This window comes from Puntigrus tetrazona, chromosome 11, assembly GCF_018831695.1.
Source record: "Puntigrus tetrazona isolate hp1 chromosome 11, ASM1883169v1, whole genome shotgun sequence".
Lineage (NCBI taxonomy): Eukaryota > Metazoa > Chordata > Actinopteri > Cypriniformes > Cyprinidae > Puntigrus > Puntigrus tetrazona.
This window is the reverse complement of record NC_056709.1, coordinates 9,901,876-9,919,859: the sequence shown is the minus strand read 5'-3', so window position 1 is coordinate 9,919,859 and position 17,984 is coordinate 9,901,876. Positions and strand designations below refer to the sequence as shown.

The following is a 17,984-nucleotide window of genomic DNA, read 5'->3' as shown; positions in this document are numbered from 1 at the left end:
GACGGCATAATGCATGTTTTTCGGATTATTTGATTAATAGAAATTTGAATGGAACAACATTCATTTGAAACATTAATTTTATTTTGTGTGTAAAAGTGAGTATTTCAAACATTAGAGCACACATCCCTCATTTTTTTTTCCTTTTTTTAATCATTCATTCTTAAATGATTAATCGGTTCAATACTGAATGAAAATTGATACCATTTATTATAGATTAACCTCGTTACAAACAGCTGAAATATTTACCACTTCCCTCGCTCTCAATGTTTTTTCTCTTGTTTTTTAAAGAGCTTCCAATCTTGACAAGGACAGCAGAGTATATAATTTTCTCATGGAGATTGTGAGTGCCTGTTTGGTATGTTGTACCATTACTATCAGGTCGCAGCACTCAAAATAACAAGCAAAAGTGCACCTACATATTGATTTTATTAAAAGCTGGTTAAAACAGGCCCCAAAAATTTGCCTTTGGAGCTTTTCTTTGCTTTTTTTTTAATTTTTGCAATTTATTCTTTGTTACTGATCTCTGGGATATTGGTTGTTTTGTGTGTTTGTGTGTGTGTGTGTGTGTTTCTGTGTTTGTGTGTTTCTGTGTTTGTGTGTCCTTATTCAAGCTCAGTTTCGGAGGAATCCCTTTGCCTGGTAAGCCTGGGACATTTCTCCACGAAAATTTCCACGGCTGCATAGAAAACCTCAATTACAATGGCGTCAGTGTTATAGACATGGCAAAAAGACGGAAGCCACAGATCTATACAGTGGTAAGTATGAACTTTTGATATAACTGTAAATTTCGCCTTTCATCATGCCCATCAATTTTGAGACTCAAATGGCGCTAAGTTTGAAGGCCATCAAATATCATTCTCTGTCAAGGTTGTGTGTTGAAATCTCTCTATTCACAAAGTAATGTGAGACCACAAAGGCATTTTTGCTTTAAAAGCATGAAGTATAACTTTATTCACACAACAAGCCTTTATATCTTAAACATACAGTAGCTGTGTGTGTATCTGAAGTGTGTTTCTGCAGTTGTGTGAAGTTGTGTGCATCGCACCATAAAAGAGCTTTTTTTCCTTAATTAACAAGCTGTGAAGTCTCTTCTTGTCCATTTCTCTCTCACTCTCTCCGGGTGGTCTAATACACTTATCACAGAAGGAAAAGAAGAGCAGTGCCACATTGTGATCTTTATTTTGTCTTTCCTTCCCCCTTCTCAAAGGCATTTTAAGATAAAGATCCTACCAGCTTATTACACTATACATGCTGAAGTCCATGCATAGATTGAGACATTCAATACACCACTGACTAAATAATGATCATGCATTGCTATGACTCTTTATTATTTAAACATTCAATTATTGTAGTACAATATAATTTAGGGCTCATTAATTAATTCATTTGTTAATTCTGATTAACAGTCTGTAAATTAAACCAGCATTGCATATTCTTTATGCAGATTGCACTTTTGCACATTTAAGAACTTTTAACTTTCCAAAGATCCTCAAAACAATAGTTAAATTATAGTTAAATAGTTCAAGTTAATATTTAAGTTTACAGCAGTACTGCATTCGGGGGAATTGAAGTATTGGTCAATAACAGGGTTTCTCAAATTTGATGATTTCAGAAGGTCATAAAAGTATCAAATGTCTTGCATAGTTCAGCGATTTTGCTTATAATTTTAAGAGGTAATGAATTTGGAGGAAAACCATATATGGTTTAATGCGACTATTAAACTTAAGAAAACTGAGTTTGTTTTGTATGGACATACATTGTTAATGTTATAAGTCTTAAAAACTCTTACATTTGTAAAAAAGAAAAAACGTTTGTTTAGTCCTTGGCTTTAAACTCTTTACATTTTGTTTCATATTCTTCTTCCCTCTCTTTCTTTACTAAGGGCAATGTGACGTTCTCATGCTCTGAGTCTTCATCAGTCGCTGTGACATTCCTCAGTTCCATGGGCAGCTTCCTGATGCTTCCTGCAGATTACAGCATGGAGAGTCTCTCTATACGACTGCAGTTTCGCACATGGAATCAGGAAGGGCTGCTGTTCTCAGTCCCGCTCTCTCGTGATCCTGACACCATTAACCTGCTCCTGCAGCTCAGCCAGGCTAGGCTGCACCTCTTGCTCTCTGGAGGGCCACAAAATTCTGCTCAGGTTTTCAGCGGTAAGATGTAGATTTTTATGTGGAATTCAGTCATAAAAATGGTCATAGAATTTGGCAATATTTAGATGAATAAAGCAAAGGCAGAGCTCAGAACACAATATGGGCTAGTGTGTATTGAGATATTGAAATATGAAGTCTGCATGTTCTGCATGTCTCATTTGGTCCACTGCATGATTTCAGTGTCTGTTGTCTCACTAAGACATGAAATCTCAAGAGCTGCTCTAAGAGTCATTTTGATAAACCTATTAATTTGATAAAAACTCAAAGGTCACGGCTACCTAAAAAATACTTGATGCAACTGTTTAAGTAATTCATTTAATTGATTTCATTTCAATCTGACGACTGCCTTGTTATGCTACACCTGTTTGTGTTTCAGGTCAAAATTTGAGTGATGGACAGTGGCACTCCGTAGCTGTCGATGTCAAGGGTCAGAAGGCATCTTTAACGGTCAACAACCAGAAGCCTGTCATTATGGAAATCAGTGGGCTAATTAAGAACATGCAAAGAACAGCCATCTTCATTGGAGGTATAGGTTCATAAATTGAATTAGCTAGTTTATCCTGATTCTTAGAAAAGGTTTTTGCTATATTCAAATCCAGAGACAGTAACTTATTTTGATCTGTTATCTACAAAGCTCAGTTGTGAACAAGCCTGATGGCTGCAGGCAAAATGTGGCTATTATCCAAAACATTTTCCTGAATGCAAGGGACAATTTTCTTCTACCTTATTAACTCTAACCTCCATCAAATGAACGTTCCTCATATTTCTGAATAAAATACAGGCTTGGCAAGCTGAGCGTATTCTTAGGGTCCTTTCATTTCACATGCATAGCTGTTATTCCCAAATCTCCTGCTTTTTTCTTGGAGGTTTTTTTTCTGTTTAGTTCATTCAGGCAGCTCAAACCACATTCAATTACTGTAGAGGATAAATGCAGTTTCTTTAAAGCTGTTATTGAAATCTTTGACTCAAACTTTCAATGTCTTAACTAAGACCTCTAAATCTCTCATTTTGCTTACTTCAGGGACAATGCAGTCCTGCTGAGATTTTATAAGCTGCTTTGCATGAATTTCTCAGAACAGAGATTTTTCTTTGTGCAACTTGGTATTAGTTGCGGATGTTGTTTTTGATTTGAAAGACAGTAAGTTGGGATTTTCCATTATTTTAGGCTGCCCTTTATTCCAGAGCGATTTCAACTGCGAAAACCCCAACAGAGGATATCAGGGCTGTCTTCGTCTGCTTTTTTTAAACAACCATCAAGTCAACTTCCTACAGATTCAGCAGGAAAGCCTGAGCAACTTTAGCCAGATTAGCTTTGATGTCTGCAACATACAAGACAGGTCAGTTTTCCCCATTGATTTTCTTGTGCTAACAAAGTTTTCTTGCCTAGATTTATTTCTCTCTACTCTGCATGTTTTCTAATACTTATGTAGTGATAAAATATGTAATTTGGCTTTTAGCTAGGCCCATATGGAATTTGCTGATTTTCTTTAACTTTTTAATACTATTTTGGAGAAAAACCTATTCTTCTTTGGAATGTGAATAGAATAGAAATGGGTTAAAAAAACAAAAACAAAAACACTCAAAGCTCAGGTGAAGTGATTTATAGCTTGAAGTATAATAGTCAAAAATATGTAAACCTTGTGAATGATTACTGTACTCTTATCTTAAACTATTTATACTCAAAAAAAAGTACTGTCAGTAAGCTGCATGAAATGAGTTGTCTGTAGCATAAACATGTAGGATAAGCTACAGTAGTATTCGTTTAGACTTACATAACAGCTATATAACTGCTGATAAGCCTGTCAATCTTAAATTCTGCAGTAACAACCTGCTGGATGTACATTATTCCACTTATTACATGGCTTCTTGCCACAGAAGGAAAAATTATTCGTAAAACCATGATCTGAGTTGAAATATTTGAAAGATCGAATATTCCGTGAAGCAGTGTAACAATAAAGGGTTCGTTTAAAAGTAGTCTGTGTCTTACTCTCTTCTTTCAGACTAATCCAATTGGAGTTATATAAAAAAAAATTGTCCTGGCATTTCTAAGCTCTATCATTGTAGTGGGCGGGTGTTTCTCTTTAACAGTCTTAAATATAGGGCAAGCATTCATAATAAAACATGCCTCAAATGTCATACAGGTGATAAATGTAGGCCGCCAATAGTGAATACATGTTTTGTTGTCAGATTTCTTTTTATATCAAACATAATAAACACTTTTCTATCACTTCTGATATGTATCATATGTGAAAGCAGTGCTGGTGGATGATGTAGGATCTTGATAAACTTTATTTTAAGTAGCTTATGCCTGTGTAATATTCTGTAAATTTAATGTAATTAGAAAGGTATTACATGTATAGAAGCACATATGCAACAAAAGTATTACATATGCACAAAAAGTAGCTGTGTAACAGACTCGGTCTGTTACATATGTGTAACAGTAGCTATTACATCTTCATAATAAAAATTAAGTACAAACTGTTCCATAACTTAGTCACATGGTAAGTACAATTTGATTTATGTAAGTACAGTGACTACTACTATGTACTTACTAGGTAATTACTCTGTATTGTGGACACCTTTAAATAAAGTGTTACAGAAAAATGTAGGTTACCTTTGAAATATGAATATTTTTCTTATGACAAATAGGTAGCTTAATTAACTCCAATTGGAAATTCTTTTTTGGGTGAACTAACCCTTTAAGCAATAGTTAGAAAATCACAATTGTTTAAAAACAGAAATGATCACTGCAGTTGAACATGTTCATCCCAACAGGTGTTTGCCCAATCTGTGCGAACACGGCGGTCAATGCATCCAGTCATGGGACCAATTTTACTGTGACTGTTCTGGAACAGGATACACAGGAGCCACCTGCCACAACTGTGAGTTATGCAAAGCCTCAAAACAGCTCATGCCTGCATGATTACTCAGATACCAGCTATTTTCACTGTTTTTATATATCTCACCGATACACTTTCAAAGTTAGAATTTTCTATGTACTAAAATATTAAAAAAATTAAAGCCTAGTAATTGTCATCTACAGCTGCCAGCATTGTGTGGGAGAGAGTGCCGTACTAAATGTTACAGTAACTTAAATTAACTTTGACTTCAATTAATTTTTATTATGCTTCAGTAAAGTTGATGAGGTCCATCTTTCCTCATATTGTTCTTTTTATCTTTCAAATAAACTGTATTTATTATTTAAAACAATATTTATTGGATTAGTCCAGTGCTGCTTACTTTTTATTTTTAAATCATTAAGATTAGAGTGTGTATAATGCATCACTTGACAGCTGCAAGTCTGCGTGTCATGTAACGATGGTTCGAAACTGCGTATTTACCAATTTATCCATTTTATTTTTGACATCTGTGTCCAAGAAAGTATTTCGAGTAAGCTGTAATTATTTTTGGCAGATATATTTTTACGGTTCCTTGCTGTAATCAAATTTGTTGGATCAATATGTTCTAATCTGCTGCCACATGCACCGTTTTATCATACGCTCATGACTGTACATGTTCTCTGGAGGAGAGAGAGGCACGACAATGCCATCTGTTAGACTTATTGCTTTAAAAGAGCGAGAAATACGATATTTCCTTTTTACAAGTCCTGCTGCGTGATTCAATGTCAGGAAAAGAACACGTGCAGAAAACAGCTCACTCTACCGCACAGAGGAGTTCTCTGTTTTAACGAACAGTTCCCAAGTAAACAATAATTACCTCTGTTTGCTAAATTAACTGTTATGCCATTGTGAGGAATATTATTTAATAGAATATCAACACGTTTTTATGTGTGACTTTATGTGTGATTTTACAGATATATACTATTAACGGTCTGTCAGAAAGATACCGCAAAATGGCAAATGTTGACATGTGTAATTTATCTTATATGATTACCCTTTAAACTTCAAGGCAAGAAAACATACTTTTGTGTTCACCTCCTACAGGCTCAGTATCCCTGTGCCAAGCAGGCAGATGCGCCAAAATGCAAACATTCTAAAATGAAGCACAACATAAAAACAGCATTTATTTCCATCATGTCTATGCTTCATCATTTTCAGCAATATATGAGCGATCCTGCGAGGCCTTCAGGAAAACAGGAAGCCAGTCGAGTGTGTTTACAATCGACCTTGATGGGAGCGGACCTCTAGACCACACTCAAGTCAACTGCACCGTGGCAGGTGACTGACCTAAATATGCATACTCAGCTTTGCACAGTTCTAGACGTATTATACACTGATGTTCATCATCTTTCGCATTATTGAATGATGAAGTTCGAAGCTCAGCACTTCTCATTTAAAAACTTGATTCAGTGCATGGACAGGTGTGACCTCAGCATGTGTGGGGGACTGCCTGGAGAAATCACACATCTCATTAAGTGAGTTTGGCATCTCGTGCGGCTGTCTAGTTCAGCAGGTTGGATCAGGGTTGGCCAACCTTCCTCTCAGGGAGTCTCCAGTGAGGCAGATTTTTTGCTCAGACACCACACAAACATCCCTGATTCAGCTAGACTGGATCCAGCGATGTAGATGATGAGCGTTCTCAAAACATTAAAATGGCATGAACTAGATGTTTTTGAGTGCTATCCCAAGACCGTGGGGGAATCATTTGCATCTACTGATAGCGCTGTTTATTTACATCGATGTGTATCAGATTATGAGTTTTCCATCAATTAATCATCATTTAAGCAATGACTCCTGCCATAATTGCTAGACACTGCACGATTGAGTGGTTTGAAATCAGGTTACAGATGCAGGTTTCTGATTGATATCAACAAGGAGAACAGAAGGGCTCCACAAGTCTAATGATTTTGACCGTATACAGTATTTGCAATTTATTTGTAGTAACCTTACATTGTAATAAATAAATAAAAATCTGTCCTTTGAGACATTTAGGAATATACTTACGTTGACATTCTCCTCACATGCAAATAAAACACATAAGCAGTTAACAAATAACAATAAGTCCACATACAGATTTATACAACCATTAGGAAATTCATAGAAATATTACAAAAAGATTTTTACCTTTAAATTGAGTGATGTGAATCTCATAATAATACAAGTAGGCCACATGATGAATGGGAGTGTGTTGTAATTGAACTGTCCATAAAACATGCACTAAGTACTAAGGCATAGGGTCATACACACATTTAAGAGAAAACAAGATATAACATTGAAATAAACCTTAACTAAAAGACACTAAAGATAACTTAAAAAGGAAGTAACAAAAATATAATATAATTATATAATGTTATTAGTGTGAATTATAATCAGAAAAATAATACATTTGACAATATTTTACAAAAAAAACAAATTAATTCAGTAGCTAAACAGTATCTTACATTTTGCCAAATAGTAATTTTTACTGTAGCATTTTAAGCAATCTTTTTCTATAAACATTGCAAGTTTTTTTTTTTCTTTTTTTAGCAATTGCCACCTAGAGATGACCTCTTTATAACTGGTTTTGATATAGCAAGATATAACACTTTATAGAACCTTACCAGGACATGTGTGGACAAGCCGATGCATCCTCTATCACCGGGAACAATGCATTTTCTCACATCTCCTGTCAGATTTCATCACCAATTTCACCGACCTTGGTTTTTGGCCTCTGACATTACTCTCTGCTGCATCAGATGCTAGACTGATCGGTCTCTGAGATAAGACTGTAATACATTATATCATCATGCAGGGAAATTCAAGCCCCATTATGTCAACAGCAGGGAGGAGCGCAGGTGAAGGAAGAAAAAAGTCAAGGAGCATGTCTGCCTGCAGAGACTGGCAGTGCGTACTAGATGCGACTGATAGCTTCATTTTTCTTAGTTTCATAGGCAGCGGGCTTTGGCTATGAGGTTATTGGAGCTGCAAGCTGAGCGGAGAAAAGTAAGCACCAGGAAACTGTCATACGCTGTGACCACCTGCTGCATGTTGGCACTGCAAAGCTGGCTTTATTTTACAAAGTTAGCTTTCATTGAGCTTTATCCAGATTGCAAAGTTAGCTTTGTCACGGTGAATGCATTAAAAGATCCAGAGTCCCAATACAAATAGACCTTTTCTCTCAGGCGACGCCAACAAGCACTGGCAAGAAAATCGTTTGAAACTGACCTCAATTACAGGAGCTATTAGCCATGCTAATTCTGCAAGACACGGCAAACCGGCACCTTTGGACATCGCATGCAGCAATTTCAATTTGCATAGGGAAAGGTGCTAGCGTAGACTACCATACTCTCATCATTTCACACTCTCCTGAATGAGTGACCTTCTGTTCTCTGCTTAATATTCATCAGGTATTTGCATACGACTCCATCACTCCGTTAATCTCTCATTTTCATTCGCGAGCACATACGGTCGATTGAGTGCAGACTTGAGAGGGTTGATACACGATCCGAGTCAATGGGGATTTCAGTCTTTTTTGTGTGTGTGTGTGTGTGTGTGTGTGTGTGTGTTTCTTCCACAGAAGATAAAGTTTGGACTGTAGTGGGGCACGATCACATGAGGCCCATCGACATTCGAGGATCCACTCCACGCAGCCCTTTCGTCCTCATCTTCAACTACACCATCTCGCCGTATCATCTCCGCTCGCTCGTGACCTCCTCAGAGCACTGCCAACAGGAAGTGAAATATCGCTGCAGGAAGTCTCGGCTTTTCGACACCTGGGGTTGGTCTTGCTTTATTACTCTAGTCTATCTTATTGTTTAGTGTACTTTAACACTGCAGTGTTGTCTTTCTTATGAAGTGTGTGATTTATGTTACCTCAGGAATTCTAATCCTCTAAATTCGGCTAATATGTTCCAAAGGAACAAAAATGTACCTCACAGCTAAATGATTCACAACAGCAGGTTATTACCACAGATATTAAAGGGGCTCAAGTGTGACATGAAGACGATACATGGTGAATGATGATGTTCACTTAAAAAGCGGTTAGATTGTAATTCTTGTCATGCAGGGTTGGTTATGGGACGTGATGAGAGCATTTGAATTGCAAAGGCATGCATAAAGCCTTAAAAAAGATTATACACTGGTATGCTAAATTATTCCATATGTTTTTTTTCCCACACCGCTTTAATACTTTCGACTTTGCAGGGTTGATATACTTAGGCTTTTAACTGAGTTGGAGCTAACTTATCCTCAAACACTCAGCTCATACTTTGGGTTCAATTCGATTTAACGGAATGAGATCCAGTGCAGCCTTTGAGCAAAAGATCAACCTTTGATCAAACAACGCTCAAATGGTGAACCTCCAGCACTAGACATCTTGCATATCTGATTGCCATTTGTCATTGGCTAAGCTCTTGGCCAGATCTCTGCACCGCTGTGATAGCAGATGTCTGGTCACGCACATTGTAGCAATACTATAACAGCTACATGACTGACAGGAGTCAGGAGACCAGATGTCATGATGCATGACTAAATTACATTAGACTCCAAACAGTCTTGTCATTATTTGCATAATTATTTACTGTCAGATAAGTAAAAAATATTTCTATCCTTTGGGCATTTTGTCCATTTTCAGATGGAACTCCTCTGTCATGGTGGCTGGATAGAGACGGAGTGAAACGGACATATTGGGGAGGATTTCTGCCTGGGGTCCAGCAGTGTTCTTGTAGTTTGGATGGCAACTGCAGGGACATGAATTATTTCTGCAACTGTGATTCAGACCAAGACACCTGGTAAATCTTAATTTCGCAGTGAATCACGGTTGCCAATTCTGTGTAACAAAACACAGAAGCCCAATGGCCAGTCAAAAATAGCCAAATGACCCTATCCCAAAATAAAAAAAATACATATCTTCCAGTATTCCATTATGTGTTCACATGGGTGTTATACACATAGTTATAAACATAGTTAGCTTTTTATAAAGGACCTCAAAAAGGTTGCATCATCTCTCAAAAAACATAACATATTTAAAAAATAACAGTATAATTTGTAGAATATGTATTATTTCAGTACAGGCACTTCAGTAACATTTTATCTAACATCTTATCATTTACAGTTTATTTAATGTCTACTGTTGGTTATGTAATGGTGTTAAGTTGTTTCATTACAAAATTAACGCATTAATCTGTTACAGTTAATGAGAAACAAATGTGTCAAATTACAGTTACTTAATAAAATTGTAATTATTATAAAAGGTGGTAACATCTCAATAGTTCTTATAGTATTAATATTTATTTGTTATTTCTTGTTTTCTTGTGCAAAAGATTTTGTAGTGGCTGCTCAAATTAAATTATTATAATTTAAATTCAAGTAATGAAGGGTTTTAAAAGTCTGACAGTCATCAGTGTTGTGTACTACTGTAATGTTAACCCTACCTGGTTTAAAATGTTTAAACATTTCTAATTTAGAAAAGCCTGACTTAAAGTAACACCAATTAGAAAAGAGCTGAATGAAACAGGCACTCTGCTCAGACTGAAATAGTTACACTACTAATTACATTTTAAATAGGATAACTAGTAATCTGTAACCTATTTCTTAAGTAACTCTGAATAAGTACAGCCCAATTTTGGACACAACTGGCAAAAATGTAGCTTTTTTTCTACTTTGTAAGTTAATAGGTTTGTTATTTTCCGTGAAACGAACGAAATCTGAGTCAGATTGCTGAGGTTTAGTCAATTAAACTGGTGTATAGGAACTGCACTTTGAAATCCTTCATTAGTTTTTCTGTTAAAGTGTCCGAGACGCTGCGGAAAAAGCTTAATACTCGCCATAGGGCAAGTATTACCGTTTTTTAAGCAACAAGTGATGCGCACTCGCTCCTTGGAGGGCAATCTTCTACCTCAGAGAGAGATTAAAAAGACTTTCTCCTAGCTTTTCACTCATTACCTCATCGCTTGCACATTCTCTCATTCTCTTTTTTCTCCTGCAGGGCAAATGATACTGGTGTGCTGTCTTACAAAGACCATTTACCCCTTAGTGAGATCGCCATTGGAGACACAAACCGGACAAACTCGCAGGCCGAGCTCCAAATTGGACCGCTGCGTTGCTATGGCGACCGTGGGTGTTTTGTTTACCAAATTTAAAAAGGGAATGGGGGGTAATACAGCTCTCTACTGAATATATTTTCATATTTCAAAATGCAGAAAAGATGGACCTGTTTTATCGAATTCAGCGCACAATTTGTTTTTCAACAAGCTGTGTGCTTTCTTGCCTGTCCCTCTGCTGCAGGATTTTTCTGGAACTCTGCATCTTTTTACCAGGAGTCCTCCTATCTGCATTTCCCCACTCTGCAAGCTGAACTGAGTGTCGATATTTCACTCTTTTTCAAAACAAGTGCTCTCTCAGGAGTCTTCTTGGAGAATCTGGGTGTCAGAGACTTCATAAGGCTGGAACTGAGTTGTGAGTGCTTTTTAAAATATTACTTTTTTTTTCAAGAAAATATCTACATTATAAATATAACTGTAGCAAAATTGCATAAAAAAATAACAGTTTTCTATATAAAATACCTTTATTTATTTGTCATTTTAATTGGAAAACAAGAGAGAAACAAATTACACAACAGTTCATTTTAAGGATAATGTATTGGGTGCATCTGACCTAAAAAACAAAAATAAGGGTTTCAGCTTGTTTGTTGTAAAAAAGTGCTTAGAGGCCCTTTCAAGAAATACATTCAGTGAACTTTCAATAACCTTCACAGTAAGACTTTTGTTTAAACCACACAGTGTGATTTTTATTTTTTTCCCCTCTTTCTTTCTCAGCTCCATATACAGTAAACTTCACTTTCGACCTAGGGGACGGACCAGTAATCCTTACAGTTCAGTCACCTGTTGTCCTGAATGATCGTCAGTGGCATTATATTCGTGCTGAAAGAAATGTGAAAGAAGCTTCTCTACAGGTTGACTCCCTGCCGCCAAAGCTAAGTGAAGCACCATCTGAGAGACCCTACCGGCTTCAGCTCAGCAGTCAACTCTTTGTGGGTGCGCTGACATGTAATCGAGCAAATGTCACTAATAATGAAAAAATAACACTGAGTGTACTTTAGCTTGAGCTAAGAATACCTCTGGGAACAGAGAAGATTGAGATAATTTAAATAGAAGGTCAGAAACCATGCTGTTGATAAATGTTGCAGGGTTGAAGATCAGGCAAAAAATATCATTAGAATGCAAGCATGTGTGCAAATAAAAAGTAAGTCCTCGCAGGTCCTTAAAAGTTTAAAAATCAGTTTAATCAAATTTAAGGTAACAAAAAGCCATACTCTTCCTAAACTGTATAAAAAATTCATTATTATTGTTGTCATTAACTGAGTTATGGCTTAAGGTGATTATTAAACTTTGACTGAATTGGTCTCTGAATTAATAAAATTAATGCAAGCATTGCATATTTTAAAGTAAAAATGCGGTCTGTCGTGGGTGTTTTGTATGTTTGCAGTTTTAAAACAGTGGCAGCAGCACATGTCTATTTCATCCTTCATCCGTCCACGTGTATTTTGGGCCCGTGTATCAAAATCCACGCGTTGCATAATAAACTGCAGCTGACATTTAAAATAAAAACAAATTACATAATTATGTAATAAACACAGTCTGAAGACAAAATATTTAAAAACCTAGTGTACTTTTTGTATTCAAATAAATAATATAGCTTGCAAAGGAAAAACGCCCTCACCCAACACCAAACTATTTGCAATCAGTGTGTTTTATGACAAGGACAATGCTTTTCTGTAAATATATCTGTTTTAAAAAACATGGTAAGGAAGTGTTATGCTGTCACTCCCTTAAATACAGAGTCAAAAAAGCAGATCATTCTTTTGAGAATATGATACTGATAATGCCATTGTCACGTTGTGGTTTAGTGTGAAGGAGCACTCGACGAGAATAAATAAACTTAAACTTTTTTAATCCTCTTCAAACGGACAAAATAATAATATACAGGTAGGCTGGCAGACAGGCAGAACATAAACCACACGTATAAAACTCGACGATCGGACAAAGGTGAACTCAAACACACAGGAATTAAATATACAGGGTAACTGACTAGATTAACAAGAAACAGCTGAAGACAGTAATACAATTAACAGGTAGGGAAGGTAGGGCACACAGAGCACATGGCACAAGACAAAAACAACAACAAAAGAGTCCAAAGACGTGACAACCATATTGTAATGCACATTTAAATGCAATAAAAGCAGGTAAAATTGTAATCTATAAAAGCTATTAATGTGTAGTGGGGATGAAAGGAATATGAAAATTGATGTAAAAGAATGGTTAAATATATGGTTAAATATCAAATATTTACATTTTTGTTTACACACTAAACGGAGTAATACTATCAAATAATATTATTTAATTCAGATAATCAAGTCAGCAGCAGGGACACACATAGTACATAAATGCAACAGTTTTTCTGAGAATGGTACTATTATACTATTACTTCAAAATCCTTTGTAGTTTGCCTGTATGACAATTATCACTGTTTTCCCCATTAGGAGGAACCGCTTCTAGGCAGAGGGGCTTTCTGGGCTGCTTACGTGCCCTCATTATTAACGGGGTTACCCTTGACCTATATGAACGTGCGAAGACCACCCCGGGGGTGAATTCGGGCTGTCCGGGTCACTGCACCAGTGACAGCGTCTGCCATAATGGAGGGAGATGTGTGGAAGAGAGGAGTAGTTACACCTGCGACTGCACACAGACAGCCTTCGACGGGCCACACTGCAGAATGGGTGAGGTTACAATGACCTCCGGGCAAGCTGTCTTTCATTGGTCTTGCTGCACCAATCAAAAACGAACTGAATGAAAGAGGCACTCTGGACTTAAGCACGCCTCAGAAGCTTGGAACTCTCAAACGCTCGTGTTGGCATTCCTGATGGCGGAAGTGTTTTTTATTGGATTTACGCTGTAAAATCACACAATTAGATCACGCAAGCCTACAGAGAGAAATTAAATCAGGACTCTATAGGAGTTGATTTAATATCTGTTTAATCCGAGACTTGCCGTGAGCTGTCGGAAATGGCATGAATCTCACAATAGGAGACATTTATACCAAAAATGTGGAATGAACAGCAATGGAACTCAACCCACTATATGCACTGTATGGAAATTTCTCAGTTTCATCTGTTTAGACAGTTTTTAGTTTTCTATTAGATCAGGAGGGTTGACTGCCGGTGGATGACAACTTGCCCTTGATGGTGTATTCACCTTGAATTCCTTGAGGCTGGGCTGACAGGCTTTGGCAGAAAAGCTTTAACTGACAAATGGAATTTAATTACAGCGGCCATTCGTCTGCCTCGTACCCATCCAGCAGCCTGTCAGTCAGATTAGTGATGTAATGGCTTTGTTTCTTTACAATGCGATGTCGCGTCGGGTCTGCTCAAGCCACGGCTGTTTACTGCTAACTAGAATAGATGACCAGAAAATGAGAAGAGACAGACAGAATCAGTGGGACACCTCTCCGCCACGGTCTCAGCTGTGGTTGGGGAGGAAACAATGCTAATGTTGTTGTTTTTTATAGCTCTAATAATGACAGATGAGATATAGAGTTCATTGCCTTTGCACGCAAACTGAATTTGCATAGAGATGATGATGATGTTCACCAGGGACTGCTTTGTCTCTCTGTGTCCATCACAGCTCTAGCAGCTTCCTTCGAAAGTGGATCTTCAGTCCTGTATACTCTCCAGGAGCCATTTTCTGGAATACTGAATGAGGAAGCCTGGTTCCACGATGCTGAAGTTATCAAATCTCAAGAGAAAGTGTCGTTTGGGTTCCTAACGCATCACGTGCCGGCCTTGATCCTGACAGCGCACACTCTGGACCAGCACTATTTGGCTGTCATGCTAACATCAAACGGTACTAAGTCATACGTTACTCTAAATCTTACTCTAAATAATTTGCTCATCTTGCAGTAACAATTTAATCCTCATTTGATAATCTACTTTAGACATTCTACTAACAGTAAGTAACTAAGCTACATGTCAGCAGCGGTCATTGGAGTATTAGTAGATTGTCTACCTTTAATTTGATGTGTCCACAACATACTGACTATGAGAAACATTGCAAGTATATGTCAATTTATTCTACTAATCCTAAACCTTTAGTTTAATTTCTTAAAAAGACGTACTGACCCAAAATGTCTATATGACAATATATGCAATATCTGTCTTCCTTTAAACTCTAAAAATTATACAAATGCTATGCAGATAAGTTTTTACAAAGCAGTATACATCAGAGTTTTTCCCTTAATTCTAAAAGAAGGGAAAATGCCTTTTTTCTTCAATTTCACAGCCTGTACCTTTTCTGTTTCACACCCTCTACCTTTCTACTGTTTCAATATGGCACCTCAATATGCCTGAAAATTACACATATCCATTAAACCGCATCATATGTACATATGCGTTTTGCTCTGTGTGCAACACCTACACCCTTTACCTAAAGAGCATAAGGCATTGAAATAGAATGATCTCGCAACCATTGACTCATCCCCATTTGCAGCGCTCTTTCACGCCTTCCAGTTAGTAGGAAAAAAAACTGTCACCATCTCATCAAGAAAACACATCGGTCGTTAACATGTCTTGCACAGCAGATAACAATCCAGATCAATATTTAACATCAAAGAAACACTGAGGAGAGGAGCAGAAAATGCAGAAAAGAAGGAAAGTACTTTTAAGGAAAGCCAGGAAGAAAGTAAATACTATAAAAATAATTAATTACAGAAATTTGTGTCAATTTAAATTGATACAGAATAGTATCCTTATTCAGCTCAAGTCAGTTAAATGTTGATTCAATTCAACTCAATTACAGAAGACAATATAGTGTCATTATTTAGCTCAACTCAGTTCATGTTTAGTTCTCATGTAGAGTCAGTGCAGTCAAATCAGTGTTATCGCTGAATGTTAATGGTCTTTTAAACCCCAACTGAGAAAAAGAAGTAGTAGATGGAGTTAGTCATGTTACACCAAGGGAAGTAATAATCAAAGATTACTAAGTCTTGTTCTGTCCTGTTTATTAGTAAAATTGCAGAACATTTAATTGAACTATTAGTTTGCAGTTGCACTCAGTCACACTATCTAAAATAGTTTTTTTTTTATGTCAAATAGATTCAATTTATGTTGCATTTATTTGTTCAAAAACACAATGAAGCAGTAACATTCTGAAATATGATCACAATTTAAATAACAGTTTATATATTAATTTAAAATGCAATTTATTGCTCTTATGCATTCTTGTGAATTTTAAGTACTGTTATTCTGTAATTCATTACTCCAGTCTTGTCACAGGAACCTCCAGAAGTCATTCTAATTATTTAATTTCTTATTATTGTTAATGTTTCAAATATTGTTGTGAAACTGATACATTTTTCAGGATTTAGTATTTGATTAAAATTCAGTAAACTATATATATTTAATATCAAGTCACATGAATGTATACAGTGCTGTATATAGATAGTTTTAAAGCACTTTCACAATAAAGAAGAGGAAAAAATAAGTTTAAATAAGAAATGTGACAGCTAAAAGTAGTTCTACAGAACTCCGGTGTCATTATTCAGCTCAAGACATTACAACACTGATTCAGTGAAGATTGCGCACATCGGGGGGCGCTATTATTCTGATGAGGTAAAATGGTTGCATTCAGTGAGCTAGACAACTCAGAATACACAACTCTGAAAATAAATTGATACTGATATGATGACCACAACACTTGAAAGAGTTTACAGAATGTGATGGATATAAGCATAGGCTTAAGCCAAATGCCATCCCACGATTTTTCCCCAGAAGTCTGAACACCCTGGATATTGAGGGAAATTTGTGATAAGAAACTACACTGGGAGTAAAACAGCTGGCAATGGGTGGATTCCCGAGAGGCAAACAGATCTGTCTGAGCCTCTCCAAATTGACTCCAAATGAGCTGGACCATCCCAGGGTGGAGTCTCCATTCCCCGGGGAGAACACATAGCAAACTGTGCCCGGCCCATCATGGAGGCATCTGTGTTGACAACCACATGCCTGACACCTGTCCTAAGGGCACTCCTGCCTATAGGATCGTAGGGTCTGACCAGATTGTAGGGACTGAAGAGACGGCGACACTCCTGGGTAACGCCAACCCAGAGGGCACCCTGATGCCATGCCCATCTCGGGATTCGGCATTCTGCCATATGCCCCAGGGGCCTCTGAAAGCGTTTGGAGGGACCGCCTTCTTGCCCCTGAATGTGGAGCACTGACTGTGTATGCCCTCTCGTGAGGCGAGCTGTCGAATCCAACTCCATACTGGGAAAAAAAAGCTTGCTAGTGCTAGTCCTTTTTTATATATTAATGGTTGGACCACTTAACATGATACTACATATTTATTCTAGTATAATATTACTTGCATCAACAATGTAAGAAGTGATCAGTTGACTTTACTTAAAAAATTTAGCAAACCCATTGCCTTGAAATTATAAAGTAAAGGAACTTTGTGCATAATTAAAAGAAAACAGTTCATTCAAAATAAAAGATGTTGTGGTCATTTTTTATTTTAAGTTGGACTAATTTAAATACATTAAATTGTGTTTACTTAAGTGTGATCTACTTAACTTAAAACTAAGAAGTTAACCTGAGATCTGTCTACTTATTAAATTGAGGAAAATTAAATAACCACTTATTTTTTATAATGAATATTCACTATTCAAATAGTGTCTCTGCAATCGAGTCATTAATATTCCCAAAAATTAAGTGTCTCCAAATAAGCAAGACTTGGTAGAAAGCAGGTTCAGTCAGGGGGCCAGAGGAACCAAAAGGTGAGGTGAGCCCCAAAGACAGATCCACAGTAAAGGCTTCATCTACTTGACATGGTCTCTGCTAATATTCAGGACTGTAGAGTTGTCGCCACCATCTTATCTGGATACGGACTGTATCCTGGCGGCTTCG

The 17,984-nt window shown here is 37.0% G+C and overlaps 1 protein-coding gene across 3 annotated transcripts in view; it reads left to right on the top strand.

Moving 5' to 3' along the window:
* Positions 1-17,984, top strand: part of cntnap5l (contactin associated protein family member 5 like) — a 65,409-nt gene that overhangs the window by 41,265 nt on the left and 6,160 nt on the right. For all 3 annotated transcript variants that reach the window (XR_006252030.1, XM_043251274.1, XM_043251273.1), the window contains 13 exons: positions 612-755; positions 1,883-2,153; positions 2,530-2,679; positions 3,319-3,490; positions 4,929-5,035; positions 6,212-6,331; positions 8,610-8,810; positions 9,666-9,822; positions 11,019-11,146; positions 11,318-11,488; positions 11,848-12,066; positions 13,572-13,808; positions 14,713-14,931. Coding sequence is in view for 2 of the 3 variants with exons in the window: in XM_043251274.1 (XP_043107209.1) it covers positions 612-755; positions 1,883-2,153; positions 2,530-2,679; positions 3,319-3,490; positions 4,929-5,035; positions 6,212-6,331; positions 8,610-8,810; positions 9,666-9,822; positions 11,019-11,146; positions 11,318-11,488; positions 11,848-12,066; positions 13,572-13,808; positions 14,713-14,931 (2,296 nt within the window). In the remaining variant the exon portion in view is untranslated. The remainder of the gene's footprint in view (positions 1-611; positions 756-1,882; positions 2,154-2,529; positions 2,680-3,318; positions 3,491-4,928; positions 5,036-6,211; positions 6,332-8,609; positions 8,811-9,665; positions 9,823-11,018; positions 11,147-11,317; positions 11,489-11,847; positions 12,067-13,571; positions 13,809-14,712; positions 14,932-17,984) is intronic.